The following is a 17,038-nucleotide window of genomic DNA, read 5'->3' as shown; positions in this document are numbered from 1 at the left end:
TTTAAAAGGCTAATTGATCATTAGAAAACCCTTTTGCAATTATGTTAGCACAGCTGAAAACTGTTGTTCTGATTAAAGAAGCAATAAAACAGACCTTCTTTAGACTAGTTGAGTATGTGGAGCATCATCATTTGTGCGTTTGATTACAGGCAGCAAAATGGCCAGAAACAAAGGACTTTCTTCTGAAACTCATCAGTCTATTCTTGTTCTGAGAAATAAAGGCTATTCCATGCGAGAAATTGCCAAGAAACTGATGATCTCGTACAATGCTGTGTACTACTCCCTTCACAGAACAGGGCAAGCTGGCTCTAACCAGAATAGAAAGAGGAGTGGGAGGCCCCAGTGCACAACCGAGCAAGAGAACAAGTACAATAGAGTGTCTAGTTTGAGAAACAGACGCCTCACAAGTCCTCAACTGGCAGCTTCATTAAATAGTACCCGCAAAACACCAGTCTCAACATCGACAGTGAAGAGGCGACTCCGGGATGCTGGCCTTCTAGGCAGAGTTGCAAAGAAAAAGCCATATCTCAGACTGGCCAACAAAAAGAAAAGATTAAGATGGGAAAAAGAACACAGACACTGGACAGAGGAACTCTCCCTAGGAGGCCAGCATCCCGGAGACGCCTCTTCACTGTTGATGTTGAGACTGGTGATAAGATACAATACCAGTCAAAAGTTTGGACACCTACTCATTCAAGGATTTTTCATTATTTTTACTATTTTCTACATCGCATAAATATAGTGAAGATATCAAAACTATGAAATAAAACATATGGAATCATGTAGTAACCAAAAAAGTGTTAAACAAATCAAAATAGTAGCCACCCTGTGCCTTAATGACAGCTTTGCACACTCTTGGCATTCTCTCAATCAGCTTCACCTGGAATGCTTTTCCAACAGTCTTGAAGGAGTTCATACATATGCTGAGCACTTGTTAGCTGCGTTTCCTTCACTCTGTGGTCCAACTCATCCCAAACCATCTCAATTGGGTTGAGATTGGGTGATTGTGGAGGCCAGGTCATCTGATGCAGTACTCCACCACTCTCCTTCTTTGTCAAATAGCCCTTACACAGCCTGGAGGTGTGTTTTAGGTCATTGTCCTGTTGGAAAACAAATGATAGTCCCACTAAGTGCAAGCCGGATGGGATGGTGTGTCGCTGCAGAATGCTGTGGTAGCCATGCTGGTTAAGTGTGCCTTGAATTCTAAATAAATCATGACAGTGTCACCAGCAAAGCACCCCTACACTATCATACCTCCTCCTCCATGCTTCACGGTGGGAACCACACATGCGGAGATCATCCGTTCACCTACAATATGTCTCACAAAGACACTGCGGTTGAACCAAAAAACTCACATTTGGACTTATCAGACCAAAGGACAGATTTCCACCAGTCTAATGTCCATTGCTCGTGTTTCTTGGCCCAAGCAAGTCCCTTCTTCTTATTGGTGTCCTTTAGTAGTGCTTTCTTTGCAGCAATTTGACCACGAAGGCCTGATTCACTCAGTCTCTTCTGAACAGTTGATGTTGAGATGTGTCTGTTACTTGAACTCTGTGAAGCATATATTTGGGCTGCAATCTGAGATGCAGTTAACTATAATGAATGTATCCTCTGCAGCAGAGGTAACTCTGGGTCTTCCTTTCCTGTCCTCATGAGAGCCAGTTTCATCATAGCGCTTGATGGTTTTTGCGACTGCACTTGAAGAAACTTTCAAAGTTCTTGAAGTTTTCCGGTTCGACTGACCTTCATGTCTTAAAGTAATGATGGACTGTCGTTTCTCTTTGCTTATTTGAGCTGTTCGTGCCATAATATGGACTTGGTCTTTTACCAAATTGGGTTATCTTCTGTATAGCACCCCTACACTGCACCCCTATGTCCTTATATTGTGATATTTCTGTGAAATCAATCAGGACAGCTACTTGTAAAAGTATTTCTGAAAATACAAATAAGACACTTATTTTTGTCTGCAGAATAAATTTATTCACAAAAATGAATTAAAAACAGAAAATGCATTGGTTTATGGAATTGGTACAAATAATGACATCTCTAGCCATTTCTCATAAGACATTTTCTTGCTCACAATACCTATGGTTATGCATGAGATGTGATACCTGAGATTGACATACTTGGGTGTAAATTTACAACTCTTTGTAGATTGAAACCAAGTTAAAATGGCAAGTTAGTTTAATAGGTTGAAAATAGCAACAAATAAGGAGGACATTTACAGATGGAGGGGAGGGGGGAGTCTGCGGAGGATCAGTTTTCTGAGTATCCCTGAATATTAGTGGGACGGGGTTCTAGGCCCAGGCTGAATAATACAGGCAGTATGGAAAATATAACTATATACAAATGATTCGTTTGTATACTAACCATCCAGACAGAGTCAATGACTATAACATTTACTGGCTTTTATGTCCACCTCTTTCTCTTTATTGTACTTCATATCCTCTCTCTTTTTTTTTCTCCCTTTCACTGCCCTCTTTCTCTCTCCCTCTCTTGATTCCCATGGCAACAGCTTCATCAAAACACATACTGACTGGACTGTTCTTCATCATGTCTTTCACTCCCCCCTCATCCACATCTCTCCTCCTCTCCCTCACCCCCCCACTCTGTGCCTCCTTTTTGCCTGTGCCCTCATCTTCCCCATCCTCATTCCACCCTCGTTCTGTCTTGCTGACTTTGTCATGCTCTGGCTTTCCTTCCATCTTTCTCTCCTTATCTTGCTGTCCCAAAGTCCTGTGTACCTTTCCCTTTCCACTGTCTCTGTCTGTCTCTCTCCTCTCCCTCTGGTGCTGCTGTTGTCTGAGGTTCAGTGCAGTTATTCGGCAGTGATGGGGCTTGGGTGGTACCACTGGCACTGATCTTGCTTGATACACTTTAGGGGGTGTTTGTTGTTTAGACACGACCAGCACTCTCCCCACCCCTTTTTCAGACCCCACTTTACTATCCATCACTTCGTTTTCTCCCTCATATTTTTTGTTGTTGTTTATCTGGATCTCTTTCAGTTCTTCTTCTCTTTCCTCTATTGTTGGTGTCTTTAGTTGATCTTTCGTCTCTCCTTTCTTCTCATCTGTCTCCCGTTGGACCACATGTATACTATCTCCTTCTTCCTCCCAGATTACATCTCCCACTTCCATCTCTTTCTCTCCCTCCTCATATCCCTCTCCCACAACATCCTTTATAAGATCTATATCTCTTTGTCTTCTCTCTAAAACGTGCTGTGCCTCTAGATCCTGTTTCTCATTATCAATCAACATCTTTTCTACCCTCTCTTCAGCTGCCTCTTCCTCAGTCTCTCCCATGGTATCCACACCTTCCACCCTCTCTTCAGCTGTGTCTTCCTCAGTCTCCCCCATGGTATCCACTCCTTCAGCTGCCTCTTCCTCAGTCTCTCCCATGGTATCCACTCCTTCAGCTGCCTCTTCCTCAGTCTCTCCCATGGTATCCACACCTTCCACCCTCTCTTCAGCTGTGTCTTCCTCAGTCTCCCCCATGGTATCCACTCCTTCAGCTGCCTCTTCCTCAGTCTCTCCCATGGTATCCACACCTTCCACCCTCTCTTCAGCTGTGTCTTCCTCAGTCTCCCCCATGGTATCCACTCCTTCAGCTGCCTCTTCCTCAGTCTCTCCCATGGGATCCACTCCGTCCACCGCTTTCTTCGCCTCTTCTTTTGCACTCATCTCTTCACTTGCCTTACTCTCATCTATCTCTTTCATGATCTCTTTCTGTTGTACTCCAATCATCTCTCCATCTTCTTTGGTTTCTATCACCTCCTCTATAAATGTACTTCCCCCAGTCTCTCCTTCCCTATCCTTCTTCTCTCCACTTTCCATCATGTCATCCCTCACTACTATGCTCATCATCTCTTCATAAATGACCTCTTCCTGCTTTGTGTCCTCTTCTCCTACTTCCCTTTCATCACCTGCTATCCTGTCATCCTCTTCTTCAATCATTCCTCCTTGTTCCTTCTCCTCCACTCCCACCCTAACCCCCACATAATTTTCTTCTGTTTTTTCCAATTCCTTTAATACCTCTCTCTCTCTTTTGCCCATATCTCCCTCGCTCTCACATGCTGTTTCTTCTCCCTCTTGTTTGTCCCATCCTCCCCCGTTTCTATCATCTCTTTCCTCCATCACTTCCTCTACCTTCTTCTCCTCTCCAGCTCTCTCCCTCTTAGCACTTTTTTCAGGATGCTCTTTTACATCCTCAGCTGAATCTCTAGAAACCTCCTCTGATCGCTCATTGACTATGTTCTCTGGCTCTTCAGCACAGGAAACAGTAAGACAGGCCGTGAGTAAATGCTCTTGTGGGTTTTCTGCATCGGCTTCGCTCACTGTATCACCATTATAACCCTCTGAAATCACACCTTCTTCAGGACATTGACTCTTCAGGACCTCTTCCTCGTCTTTGAGCTTCAGATGAACTCCAGTGGTCTGCAGTGAGGCCTCCTCACAGTCAGTTGATGCGGATGCTGAAGCGTGGCTCTTCTCAATGTCATCTGGAGTTTCCTCTTCCTCCATGATGCTGGTTTCAACCAAGTGACAACTTTCTTCTATGTCAGTGCTGCAAAGTGAAGGCGATCTATGATGACAAGTAACATTTATCAAGTACATTTATCCTGATCTGCTGTTCTTCACTTTATAAATAACCTGCCTCTGCTTACCTTTCTGTGCAAGTATTGGTCAGGGTGTCTGCCTGGTTTTTCTCCTGGCTGCCGCGATCCTGTTCTGCATCCTCCTCCTCCACCAGTTTCATCGCTTCCAGACTATTCTTTTCTTCAGCTTTGCTATACCTCAAAACCACCACTGAGTGGTGACAGCAGTCAGGGGAATCAATGTCCAAGTGCTCAGGGGGAATTCTGGCCTCAGAACTAGGAATTGGTCCGTCATCAGAGGCACCGTCCAGTGGTTGTGAGGGCACAGGGGCTGGGGACAAACTGTTCTCCAAGTCAGTCTGAGGTCCACTCCATGTCAGTCTGTTGAACACTAAACTAGATGGTAGACTTTTACAGAACATGTCATCATCATCCTCCTCATCTTCTTTGTCATAATCATCACCTTCTTCATCCTCCTCTTCTTCTTCAGAGGAGGAGGAAGACAGAGCAGGCAGGAAGGGCCGGGACATGTAAGGCAGACTCATTGACTTGTTGGCTCGCCCATACTGATCTATGCTTAGAGGCCTGTGTATGGGCGTTTGTGTCTGTATTTGTGTCTGTGTGTCTACAGGTAGCTGTGTGACAGGGTCTGGTCTGTCATGTGAGAGTCCTGGGGATCTATGCTCCACCTCGTCTTCATACTCATCATCCCCATGATGAGGCTCCACTGAGAACTCTTGGAACATCTGGGAGGAGAGAGGATGGAAAAGAGAGGTTAGGATCATAACTAAATGATTAAACACAGACACACAAAAAGACAGACAGACACAGACACAGACACATACACACCTGGCTGGAGACACTGCTGTCCATAAGGTCAAGGAATCCAAAAGTATCCTGAAAGTCCAGTGGACAGTCCTGGTCTTGTTCATCGTCCTCCTCCATCAGAGGAAATGGCAAATCTATGGCAACTACTTCATTTCTGACACCTGACATATCTGGGGCATCCAGGGCAGTCTGCACAGAGCCTTTCATATCTGAGGAGTAAAGGCAAATGTTACAGATTGACACAAATGTCCTATCCAAGTGAATTTCACTCCAACCGGTATCTATAAACCTACTACCATGACTATTGTACTTCCCTTATTACGCAAATTATGTTTATTTAAACACATAAATGATTAGACATACCCATGTATTCTCCCTCTTCATCCTCATTGTTGTCATGGTTTTCTGCATCCCCTTCTCCACCCTCACCCTGAACCTGAATCTCTTCAATGCTTTCTTCTGATGGCTTAGATACACAGTCCCCATTCACTTCCTCTTCTCTCTCCTCTTCTCCTCTTCCCCATTTTTCTTCAACTTTATCTTCCTCTGCCTCACCTCTCCTCTCCCCTGTTACCTCTTCATCTCTTCTCTTGCCTAGGTCAGTCTTGTCCTCCCTCTTAACTTCTACTCGGATGTGCCTTTCCCCTTCCCCTTCCTCCTGTCTGTGACCCTCCCTTGCCTCCTGTCTGTGACCCTCCCTTGCCTCCTGTCTGTGACCCTCCCTTCCCTCCTGTCTGTCACCCTCCCTTGCCTCCTGTCTGTCACCCTCCCTTGCCTCCTGTCTGTCACCCTCCCTTGCCTCCTGTCTGTCACCCTCCCTTGCCTCCTGTCTGTGACCCTCCCTTGCCTCCTGTCTGTCACCCTCCCTTGCCTCCTGTCTGTCACCCTCCCTTGCCTCCTGTCTGTCACCCTCCCTTGCCTCCTGTCTGTGACCCTCCCTTGCCTTCTGTCTCTCCCCCTCCCTTCCCTTCCGTCTGTCACCCTCCCCGCCCTCTCCTTTATCTCCACTCTCCTGTCCTCCTCTATGGTTGCCCCTGTCCGCTCCACCCCCCTGCAGCACCCCAAAGGCCAGGCCTGATGTGATGTGAAGGGGTACTGTGACCGAGAAAGGTCCGGAGATGTGGATCCCTGCCCGCCGGTCGGCTTTGCTGGAGAGTCCTGGGGATCTGGATGGGGGTTGCAGAGCCTCAGTGCTGTTGCCCCCACCACAGTGACTGTCCAGTCGACTGTATATGCCCTGTGTTCCGCCGCCCCCGCTCACTACACTCACACTAGCCCCCTGACCCCTCCGGTAGGTCACAGCATACCCGCTGCCCATATCACCACCACTACTGGATGCCCCTCCCTCCGCAACCCCCTGGGTACAGGGAGAGGGCTGAGCCAAGGGGGACATCACAGTGGAAGGGGGTCGTTGTCTGGAACCTGAGAGGTATTGTAAACATTCACATTAGTCTACACAAAACTGTCATAATTGTAAGACTATAGTACTACTGAACACAGAAAATAAATTATTCCTTAGCCTTACCAGTATGCATTAATTTAATTACTATAAAAACATATTCACCAACATCTATACAATAAGATAAAGACTGGGTAAACAAGTAAGGAGATGCACCTTCTTGCGGATAGGGCACAGAGCTCAGGGAATCCATGCTCTTCGCTGGCCTCAAGACAGTTCTCTCTTTTTCTACAGATGGAAGGATGATTGTCAAACTCAAAATAATCATTATTACCATTGCAAAGCCATGCATTGAATTAAAGATAACATCAGTGTGTCACTCACCTTTGGCCGAGTTCTTGTTCCTCCGTCTCGGGTCATGGAGTCTGCCTCCTAAATTGAAGATGGACTTCCACTTCCTGCCCTTAAGAGATCCCTTCCTCCTGAAGTAGAGAATGTTACTTCTGTTAGGATTTTTCTACACCACGTGACCTGGCCATGTAGGAAAAACTATATGCCCTAATACTAACCTATCTATTACCATTACGAACACTAAACCTCTTCCAACCTCAACCACTATACTGCTACTATCTTGATGATAAATTAGCATAAACTGGCCATGTTTTTGTTTTTTTGTGTGAATTTGCTTACTTGTCTGTCCCGTCTATGATGGCGTGGTAGGAACGCATGGCAGGGGGACCGTCCCCTGGGCTGATGTTGCCTAACTGGAATGGAATGGCCCGGAAGAAAGGTTCCTCTGGATTGTGTATAGAGGGAGATGGGAGTGACTTCCGGCGCTCCGTAATACCTTTAATAAGGAGGTGAAGAAGAGAGGGAGGAGATATGAGTGCTGTGAGTGAGTATCTATTCTCTATGGCTGAGAAAGAGAGAGACAGGGAGAGAGAAAGAGAGAGAGGAAAAGTGATGTACCTGAATCAGGAAACAGCTGGGGCACGTGGGTGAGGATGAATTCCACCACGATAGACTGGACCCTCACCTCCATAAAGGCTGCTGTACCGTTAAACCCTGACGCCTCAATGTCCTTTGACCTGCAAACAAACTCAGAGGATTAAACAACATTGAACAATGCAAACACCCTGTTTTAACTATATCTTCACTTCTTTCTCTCTCATGTACACTACCATTCAAAGCTTTGGGGTCACTTAGAAATGTCCTTGTTTTCCATGAAAACATACATGAAATGAGTTGCAAAATGAATAGGAAATATAGACAAGACAATATTATAAATAATGACAAGATTATAAATTGACAAGATTATAAATAATGATTTTTAATTGAAATAATAATTGTGTACGTCAAACTTTGCTTTCGTCAAAGAATCCTCCCTTTGCAGCAATTACAGCCTTGCAGACCTTTGGCATTCTAGTTGTCAATTTGTTCAGGTAAACTGAAGAGATTTCACCCCATACTTCCTGAAGCACCTTCCACAAATTGGATTGGCTTGATGGGCACTTCTTATGTACCATACGGTCAAGCTGCTCTTACAGCTCAATAGGGTTGAGATCCGGTGACTGTGTTGGCCACTCCATTATAGACAGAATACCAGCTGACTGCTTCTTCCCTAAATAGTTCTTGCATAGTTTGGAGCTGTGCTTTGTTCTGTTGTAAAAGGAAATTGGCTCCAATTAAGCACCGTCCACAGGGTATGGCATGGCGTTGCAAAATGGAGTGATAGCCTTCCTTCTTCAAGATCCCTTTTACCCTGTACAAATCTCCCACTTTACCACCAACAAAGCACCCCCAGACTATCACATTGCCACCACCATGGTTGACAGATGGCGTCAGCATCTTTTCATTATTTCTGCATCTCCCGAATGTTCTTCTTTGTGGTCCGAACACTTAGACTTGTCTGTCCATAACACTTTTTTACAATCTTCCTCTGTCCAGTGTCTGTGTTCTTTTGCCCATCTTAATCTTTTCTTTTTATTGGTCAGTCTGAGATATGGCTTTTTCTTTGCAACTCTGCCTAGAAGGCCAGCATCCCGGAGTCGCCTCTTCACTGTTGAAGTGAGACTGGTGTTTTGCGGGTACTATTTAATGAAGCTGCCAGTTGAGGACTTGTGAGGCGTCTGTTTCTCAAACTAGACACTCTAATGTACTTGTCCTCTTACTCAGTGGTGCACCAGGGCCTCCCATTCCTCTTTCTATTCTGGTTAGAGACCCTTTGCGCTGTTCTGTGAAGGGAGTAGTACACAGCGTTGTACCAGATCTTCAGTTTCTTGGCAATTTCTCACATGGATTAGCCTTCATTTCTCAGAACAAGAATAGACTGGCGAGTTTCAGGAGAAAGGACTTTGTTTCTGGCCATTTTGCGCCTGTAATCGAACCCACAAATGCTGATGCTTCAGATACTCAACAAGCCTAAAGGCCAGTTTTATTGCTTCTTTAATCAGAACAACAGTTTTCAGCTGTGCTAACATAATTGCAAAAGGGTTTTCTAATCATCAATTAGTCTTTTAAAATTATAAACTTGGATTAGCTAACGCAACATGCCATTGGAACACAGGAGTGATGGTTGCTGATAATGGGCCTGTTCTCCTATGTAGATATTCCATAAAAAATCTTCAGTTTCCAGCTACAATAGTCATTTACAACATTAACAATGTCTATACTATATTTCTGATCAATGTTATGTTATTTTAATGGACAAAAAACATGATTTCTTTCAAAAACAAGGACATTTCTAAGTGACCCCAAACTTTTGAACGGTAGTGTACACACAAACCCACACACCTGAGAAGGTTCGGAGCCCAAACAATGGCGAGGTTCCGGGAATGCATATTGGTGTGTGAGGAGTGAGAAGCCATCTTGACAAGGTGGCGCATCAGGAACTCCAGAGTTCTGAGAAACCAGTGGGAGGGAGAAGGGGCAGAAAGAGATGGAAGTGGGATAGTTAATTTAAAAACTGTTTAAAAACATTTGAAACTATTTGAGAATAACTATGCATGGCTAGAAAAGCCGTGCACAGCCTGAAATATACTAGTAAGTTCAAGAGATATGGTATGAAGCAGAATTTACCTCTAGTTATAAACAGACGGTTGCAGGCCATGTAATATATGAAAACATACAGCAGTCATTTACACTTTCTATATCTATAGTGAAAGAGATAGTTAAATAGTAGAGGTTTACTTGTAATGGGGAGCAGGTAACTCTTTCAGCACATCCTTAATCTTAACCAGCCTCTCCTCCTCCAACTGAATCGCCACAGCTTCCTGATGGGTAAAGAGGTGAGGTTGATACAAAAAGGCATATGCCATCTTTATGCTGGGTCCCATTTAGTAGGTATGAAATGGGAGTAAATGTTTTCTAATCCGAACTTAATAAAACAAGAATTATCCATTTCAAAACGCTTTCTCCTTTTTGTTCTTACTGAACGCAACCCTGGTGTCTGTCCATGTCTCTGAATAACTATCAAGACAGGTACTCACAGCATATTTGTCATAGAGCTGGTATGTGAGGAGGGGATTGGGTAACTCTCTGAAGTAGGCCTTGCAGACAGAGCTGACACAGTGAATGTCCTGCAGGTACACATCCTTATTGAGATCCGGGGTCCCCTCACTGTCAAACTCACCCCTGTTTGGAGACAAACACAACATTTCACTGCTGTACACAGGCACACAAACGCAAGCACACAAACTCACACACCCCACTTACCTTAGTTTCTGTGTGTTGGATGACACCCCAGATAACCTGTAGATCCCATCTACCACCCCATGCTCCTCAATGAATTCACTGCAGCTTCGCAGCACCTGGGGAACTGAGAGGGAGACAAGACCATGGTATTCAAGCTAATATTTAACATATTCTAGTCAATTGTCTGGGGAAACTTGGGACTTACTCTCCTGACAGGTAGTGGACAAGTGGTCCAACAGGTCACAGCCAAACACCTTCTCATTGTTCCCTCCTTTTCTCCGGAGTCTCCGCATCTCTTCTTTTCTCCTGCCTCAACCTCTCGCACATCCAGCCCTGTGTGTTTGTGTATCTGATATATGTATTTTCTGTATAACTTGGTTAATGGTAACGTGACCATGAGGTGCTCATATACATTTACAATATACTGTTAATATGCAACAATGTGTTTTCTTCATTGCATTTTATTAAGTTTTATTGTTCCACTCTGTGATGTGCAGTGCTATATACTGTGATATAATGAGCTGTTTTAAGGCATTGTGCTAGGTCATGCTGTCTTTGTGGCACTCTGCAAAGTAAGAAACCAGCTAAATCATCTTCTCAATATACGTACACCAGCACAACACTTAATGTGATCATTTGTGAGCATCGCTCACAATCTACAGCATGCATCAGTCTTCACTTCCCCTTAATGTCTTCTTCACAAAATAAACAGGCCACACCCTTTACCCCAATACTCCTAGACTCCCTCTCAGTGCTGTGATTTGGGGAGACTTTAAAGTAAATAACGCCTAGTCTTCCTATGCTAATGGAACACTGACACCCCTAACCCCGGCTCTGGCTGTTCTCCGTGACCGATAAAGGCCTTCTCCTCCCTGCCTCTCGCAGCCATTGTGGCCCTCTCACTGCAGCGGAAGTCAATTGAATTGTATGTCGTTCTGACTGCAGGCCTGTCGAAGAACATGAAGCCTCTGTGTCTGACCCCACCTCTCCATCCCCCTGACCCCTACCATTCCATCCCTAACACACTGTCACTGCTACTCCTCTCAAGTTTCTGGTGACATTGAGGTAAAAACAAGAATAAAAAAGCGTAATAAAAAGTTAACTGTTCCTACCTTCACTCTGCACCGGCACAACCAAGCAGCAGCAAGCAATGACGCAAGAAACCACTAAACTTCCCCTGTCGACTTCCTGAGTCTCTTTCTCGCTCGCGTTCTCTTTCTGTATATCTCCTCCATTAGCTCTGCCTCTGTTGATTGGTAAATCAATGAAAGAGTAAATCATTCAAACTACCAATCTATTTCTCTTATCTAATAATCTTTGATTCAGATTACCAGTTTTATTCAGAAACAGTGGTCAGTTTAGACAATGCAAAATGTTTCAGTATAAACACATATAGCCTATTACACTGAAACATATTTTATTGCCTCATTTTGAGATGACATACAGTAACTCAACATTTTAAGGCAGCAGAGTAATTTCCAAACCTAACTGAAAATCAAGTTGAATTGAGTTATTAACCTGACCTGATATGAGACTGTCCCTTGTGGCAAGACGTGACATCCCAGATAGTCAGACACTACCTAGACAATACAGACTAAATTACTCCTACATATTATTCATCTAAAAGCAGATTGACTATTTCATTAAATACATTTTATTGAAAATATATATTTTTTTTTACAGTTTTGTAGTACAAAATACATTGTTACCAGTTGTAAATTAGTTGTTTAAAATAAAAGTGAAGAGCCATCAACAGTCAAACATCAGAACCAATTCACAAATCAATTAGGAGGAAAAGCTTGTCAAATTGTCTCAAAACAAAGTTCCAGAAAAACTATGTAACTATGAACTATTTGTTCCATCTGGTCTGAGACAACATTAAACTTGTGTGTGGATCCCCAGGGTATGCGGGTGCCACGTATTGAGACACTGGACTCTCTCCTATGTGAGTTCTTTGATGTGACTTCATACCAGAGCGCTGAGTGAAGCATTTCCCACACTGTGTGCACTTGTAGGGCTTCTCTCCACTGTGGACTACAGCATGTCTGATCAGGTTGCATTGCTTGGTGAAACTCCTGCCACACTGTTCGCAGGTGTACGGTTTCTCTCCGGTGTGACTTCGGAGGTGTTCTTTTAGCTGCCAGAAACGCGGGAAGCTCTTCCCACAGAAGGTGCAGCTGAAACGCCTCTCAGTGGTGCCGCCCGACCTCCACTGAGTCCTCATTCTCTTCACCATGTTAAAACTACTGCGACTCAGGCTGTATCCAGAGAAGGTGGAGGTGGTGGCCATGTTTGACCCTGTCGTGCACTCACTCAATCTCACTGTTGCTTCTGAAGCCCTGTATTGATGCTGCCTTGACTGTAGAGCTAAACTATTTCCTTCATTATTTGAGTTCAGCATCTCACTGCTCTGTCCCTCTGGCATCTGTTGTCTAGTCTCATCAGCCAATGTTCTGACATGTCCTTTACTGTGTTTTTCTGCACTGAACATGTTAGCATGTGGTTTTCCTATAGAAGAGTGAAGTGATGGCGCTACATAATCTGTCATAGTAGGAACAGTTGACAGTCCACTATGAGATGGGTAAATTGAGATATTCTGAGAGTACTTTTCTGTGGAATGAAAGGAGAAATCTGGGTGGCCATCAGGGTCAGTGTCTCTGCCTGGATCCACAGAGGTCCACAACTGCCCATCAGACTCATCCATGACAAACTGGTCAGGTCCTGCCAGGTTTGTGGTCTTATCCAGCTCCTCCTCTTTCACCATCACTAGGTCTAGTGAGTCCTCGTCTGGCCGGTGCTGCTCTGTGCTGAACACCTCTGTAGATGGGAGCCGGGGTGTTCCTGGTTCCTCTGGACGATCAGAATTTGGGTAATGTTTTACTGAGTCTTCGGAAGATATGTTGGGTTGTGTGATGAAGTCCTCATCACAGTGCCGTTGCTCAAAGGATGGTGGTTTCCCAGGCTTGGAACCAGACTCTAAAGATTTGGGGAAAAACATAAAATAAACATTACAAAAGGCCCTTAACAGTTGCAAAACATGACTGCTTTAGAACTGACTGTGTCCGTGCACTCTATATGCCAGAACATAAAACACCAATGTAATTTGGAACGTGCATACCACTACATAGTCTTCCATAGACAGACAGAGCAGTACCCCTTATGGTCACACCCACCCTCTCCAGTGATCCTGAACTCTTCCTGAGGGTCAGTCTTCCACACGTCCTCTGCTGTCTCCTCATCTTTGATCAGTATGGGTTCAGTCTCCACTCTCTGCTCCACATCAGTAGGCTGTAACAGGGAACTGCAATTATTCCTCTGGGCACACACCAGGTCTAACACTTTTCATAAAAGGTGATTTATCACACCTGGCACGGAGAGTCCTCTCTGCCTCTCCACTGTGAGCTATTCCTTTCTTTGTTCAAAACAATCTTGACAGGATATGACAATCTTTCTGTTGACATGGGGTAAAGAACTGGAAAATAATTGTATTCAGTGAAATATTAGGGTTATTCACACATTTGGGATTTTCTTCAGTTGTTCATGCAATCAAATTACTACCTTTTCTCCTATCTCGTCCTTGTGTCTTCTTCAGCTCGCTCTCCATCATTCGACACTTTCTTTTCAGTACATCAATATCTCGTTGGCTTTGGGTCATTTCCAAACGTATAACTGCACAGCTATCATCTACACGATTGTTTATTTCTGCTACAGCGGCTTTAGCTAATACCTCCATAATCGATACCAACTGCGACTGAAAACTGCAGCTGGCCATCTTGTAAAACCCAAATTACAGATTTGTATTATCTGTTTGAAGTCAATAGTCTACAATTTCCAAGCTAATGTGCAAAAACAATCCGTAGACCTTGATAAATAGCAACAATGTACGAAGTGGGAGATCCGTGCGCAATTTCAATCGCACTTCCGTTCAACTCGTGACGTAAATATTTATTACCGTAAATATGAGACTGCAACAGCCTTACAAAATTGGTAGAATTAGCACTGGCATGGCAGGTATACTGATCAATAATATAGTGGGTGCCAGGCCCAGACGATCCTGCAGGTAAAGAAGCCGGATGTCCAGGGCAGGCATCCTTAAACTCAGTCTGCGGTTGTGAGCCCGGTCAGACTTAATTCCAAATTCTCTAAAACAATGTTGGAGGTGGCTTACGGTAGAGAAATTAACATTCAATTATCTGACAATAGCTCCGTTGGACATTCCTGCAGTCAGAATGACAATTGCATACTCCCTCAAAACTTGAGACATCTGTCACATTGTGTTATGTGACAAAACTGGACAATTTAGAGTGGCCTTTTATTATCCCCAGCACAAGGTGCACGACTGTTCTGCCTGCGGCTATGGAACCTTGACCTGTTCACCGGACGTGCTACCTGTCCCAGACCTGCTGTTTTCAACTCTCTAGAGACAGCAGGAGCCGTAGAGCTACTCTTAATGATCGGCTATGAAAAGCCAACTGACATTTACTCCTGAGGTGCTGACTTGCTGTACCCTCGACAACTACTGTGATTATTATTATTTGACCATGCTGGTCATTTATGAACATCTGAACATCCTGGCCATGTTCTGTTATAATCTCCACCCGGCACAGCCAGAAGAGGACTGGCCACCACTCATAGCCTGGTTCCTCTCTAGGTTTCTTCCTAGGTTTTGGCCTTTCTAGGGAGTTTTTCCTAGCCACCGCGCTTCTATACCTGCATTGCTTGCCGTTTGGGGTTTTAGGCTGGGTTTCTGTACAGCACTTTGAGATATCGGCTGATGTAAGAAGGGCTATATAAATAAATTTGATGTGTAATGATCATGCTGTTTAATCAGCTTCTTGATATGCTACACCTGTCAAGTGGATGGATTAACTTGGCAAACAAGAAATGGAAACTAACAGGGATGTAAACAAATTTGTGCCAAAAATTTGAGAAAAATATGCTTTTTGTGCATATGGAACATTTCAGGGATCTTTATTTCAGCTCATGAAACATGGGACCAACACTACGCTTATATTTTTGTTCAGTATACAGTTGAAGTTGGAAGTTTACATACACTTCGGTTGGAGTCATTCAAACTCGTTTTTCAACCACTCCACACATTTCTTGTTAACAAACTATAGTTTTGGCAAGTCGGTCAGGACATCTACTTTGTGTATGACACAAGTCATCTTTCCAACAATTGTTTACATACAGATTATTTCACTTATAATTCACTGTATCACAATTCCAGTGGGTCAGAAGTTTACATACACTAAGTTGACTGTGCCTTTAAACAGCTTGGAAAATTCCAGAAAATGATGTCATGGCTTTAGAAGCTTCTGATAGGCTAATTGCCATCATTTGAGTCAATTGTAGGTGTACCTGTGGATGTATTTCAAGGCCTACCTTCAAACTCAGTGCCTCTTTGCTTGACATCATGGGAAAATCATAAGAAATCAGCCAAGACCTCAGAAAAAAATGGTAGACCTCCACAAGCCTGGTTCATCCTTGGGAGCAATTTCCAAATGCCTGAAGGTACCACGTTCATGTGTACAAACAATAGTATGCAAGTATAAACACCATGGGACCACGCAGCCATCATACTGCTCTGGCAGGAGACTCGTTCTGTCTCCTAGAGATGAACATACTTTGGTGCGAAAAGTGCAAATCAATCCCAGAACAACAGCAAAGGACCTTGTGAAGATGCTGTAGGAAACAGGTACAAAAGTATCTACATCCACAGTAAAACGAGTCCTATATCGACATTACCTGAAAGGCCGCTCAGCAAGGAAGAAGCCACTGCTCCAAAACCGCCATAAAAAAGCCAGACTATGGTTTGCAACTGCACATGGGGACAAAGTTCGTACTTTCTGGAGAAATATCCTCTGGTCTGATGAAACAAAAATAGAACTGTTTGGCCATAATGACCATAGTTGTGTTTGGAGGAAAAAGGGGAGGCTTGCAAGCCGAAGAAAACCATCCCAACCGTGAAGCACGGGGGTGGCAGCATCATGTTGTGGGGGTGCTTTGCTGTAGGAGGGACTGGTGCACGTCACAAAATAGATGGCATCATGAGGATGGAACATGATGTGGACTTATTGAAGCAACATCTCAAGACATCACTCAGGAAGTTAAAGCTTGGTCGCAAATGGGTCTTCCAAATGGACAATGACCCCAAGCATATTTCCAAAGTTGTGGCAAAATGGTTTAAGGACAACAGAGTCAAGGTATTGGAGTGGCCATCACAAACCCCTGACCTCAATCCTATACAACATTTTTGGGCAGAACTGAAAAAGTGTGTGCGAGCAAGGAGGACTACATACCTGACTCAGTTACACCAGCTGTCAGGAGGAATGGGCCAAAATTCACCCAACTTATTGTGGGAAGCTTGTGGGAGGCTACCTGAAAACTTTGACCCAAGTTAATCAATTTAAAGGCAATGCTACCATATACTAATTGAGTGTATGTAAACTTCTGACCCACTGGGAATGTGACCTAATAAATAAAAGCTGAAATAAATAATTTTCTCTGTGCTATTATTCTGA

General features: G+C 44.1%; 2 protein-coding genes across 9 annotated transcripts in view; both read right to left on the bottom strand.

The window, feature by feature from the left end:
* Positions 1–1,954: 1,954 nt before the first annotated feature.
* LOC118402516 (nestin-like) overlaps positions 1,955–17,038 on the bottom strand; it is a 53,503-nt gene continuing 38,419 nt past the window's right edge. The window contains exons 1-15 of one of the 7 annotated variants that reach the window (XM_052476661.1): positions 11,627–11,725; positions 10,720–11,079; positions 10,536–10,638; positions 10,310–10,454; positions 10,011–10,093; positions 9,615–9,722; positions 7,791–7,909; positions 7,512–7,668; positions 7,206–7,303; positions 7,038–7,109; positions 5,786–6,844; positions 5,444–5,631; positions 4,664–5,340; positions 3,452–4,581; positions 1,955–3,409 (exon numbers count right to left, since the gene is read on the bottom strand). In XM_052476661.1, the coding sequence (XP_052332621.1) occupies positions 2,430–3,409; positions 3,452–4,581; positions 4,664–5,340; positions 5,444–5,631; positions 5,786–6,844; positions 7,038–7,109; positions 7,206–7,303; positions 7,512–7,668; positions 7,791–7,909; positions 9,615–9,722; positions 10,011–10,093; positions 10,310–10,454; positions 10,536–10,638; positions 10,720–10,807 (5,007 nt within the window). In that variant the 5' untranslated portion in view covers positions 10,808–11,079; positions 11,627–11,725 and the 3' untranslated portion in view covers positions 1,955–2,429. Of the gene's footprint in view, positions 4,582–4,663; positions 5,341–5,443; positions 5,632–5,785; positions 6,845–7,037; positions 7,110–7,205; positions 7,304–7,511; positions 7,669–7,790; positions 7,910–9,614; positions 9,723–10,010; positions 10,094–10,309; positions 10,455–10,535; positions 10,639–10,719; positions 11,497–11,626; positions 11,726–17,038 lie in introns of those variants that run through there. The other 6 variants (XM_052476662.1, XM_052476663.1, XM_052476656.1 and 3 more) reach the window with 6 other exon arrangements.
* Positions 12,118–15,719, bottom strand: LOC127911007 (zinc finger protein 333-like). Of its 2 annotated transcripts, none has more exons than XM_052476670.1 (4): positions 14,073–15,719; positions 13,880–13,965; positions 13,688–13,802; positions 12,118–13,490 (listed from the first exon to the last, which is right to left on the bottom strand). In XM_052476670.1, exons 1-4 carry the CDS (start codon positions 14,284–14,286, stop codon positions 12,364–12,366), a joined length of 1,542 nt encoding a protein of 513 aa, XP_052332630.1. In that variant the 5' UTR covers positions 14,287–15,719; the 3' UTR covers positions 12,118–12,363. The 2 variants fall into 2 exon arrangements, with proteins under 2 accessions (XP_052332630.1, XP_052332629.1); XM_052476669.1 differs by having other exon boundaries at positions 13,880–13,986; positions 14,073–15,702.

This window comes from Oncorhynchus keta, chromosome 23 (genome assembly GCF_023373465.1).
Source record: "Oncorhynchus keta strain PuntledgeMale-10-30-2019 chromosome 23, Oket_V2, whole genome shotgun sequence".
Lineage (NCBI taxonomy): Eukaryota > Metazoa > Chordata > Actinopteri > Salmoniformes > Salmonidae > Oncorhynchus > Oncorhynchus keta.
Note: the sequence above shows the minus strand (reverse complement) of the source record. Positions and strands in the feature narration are given on the sequence as shown.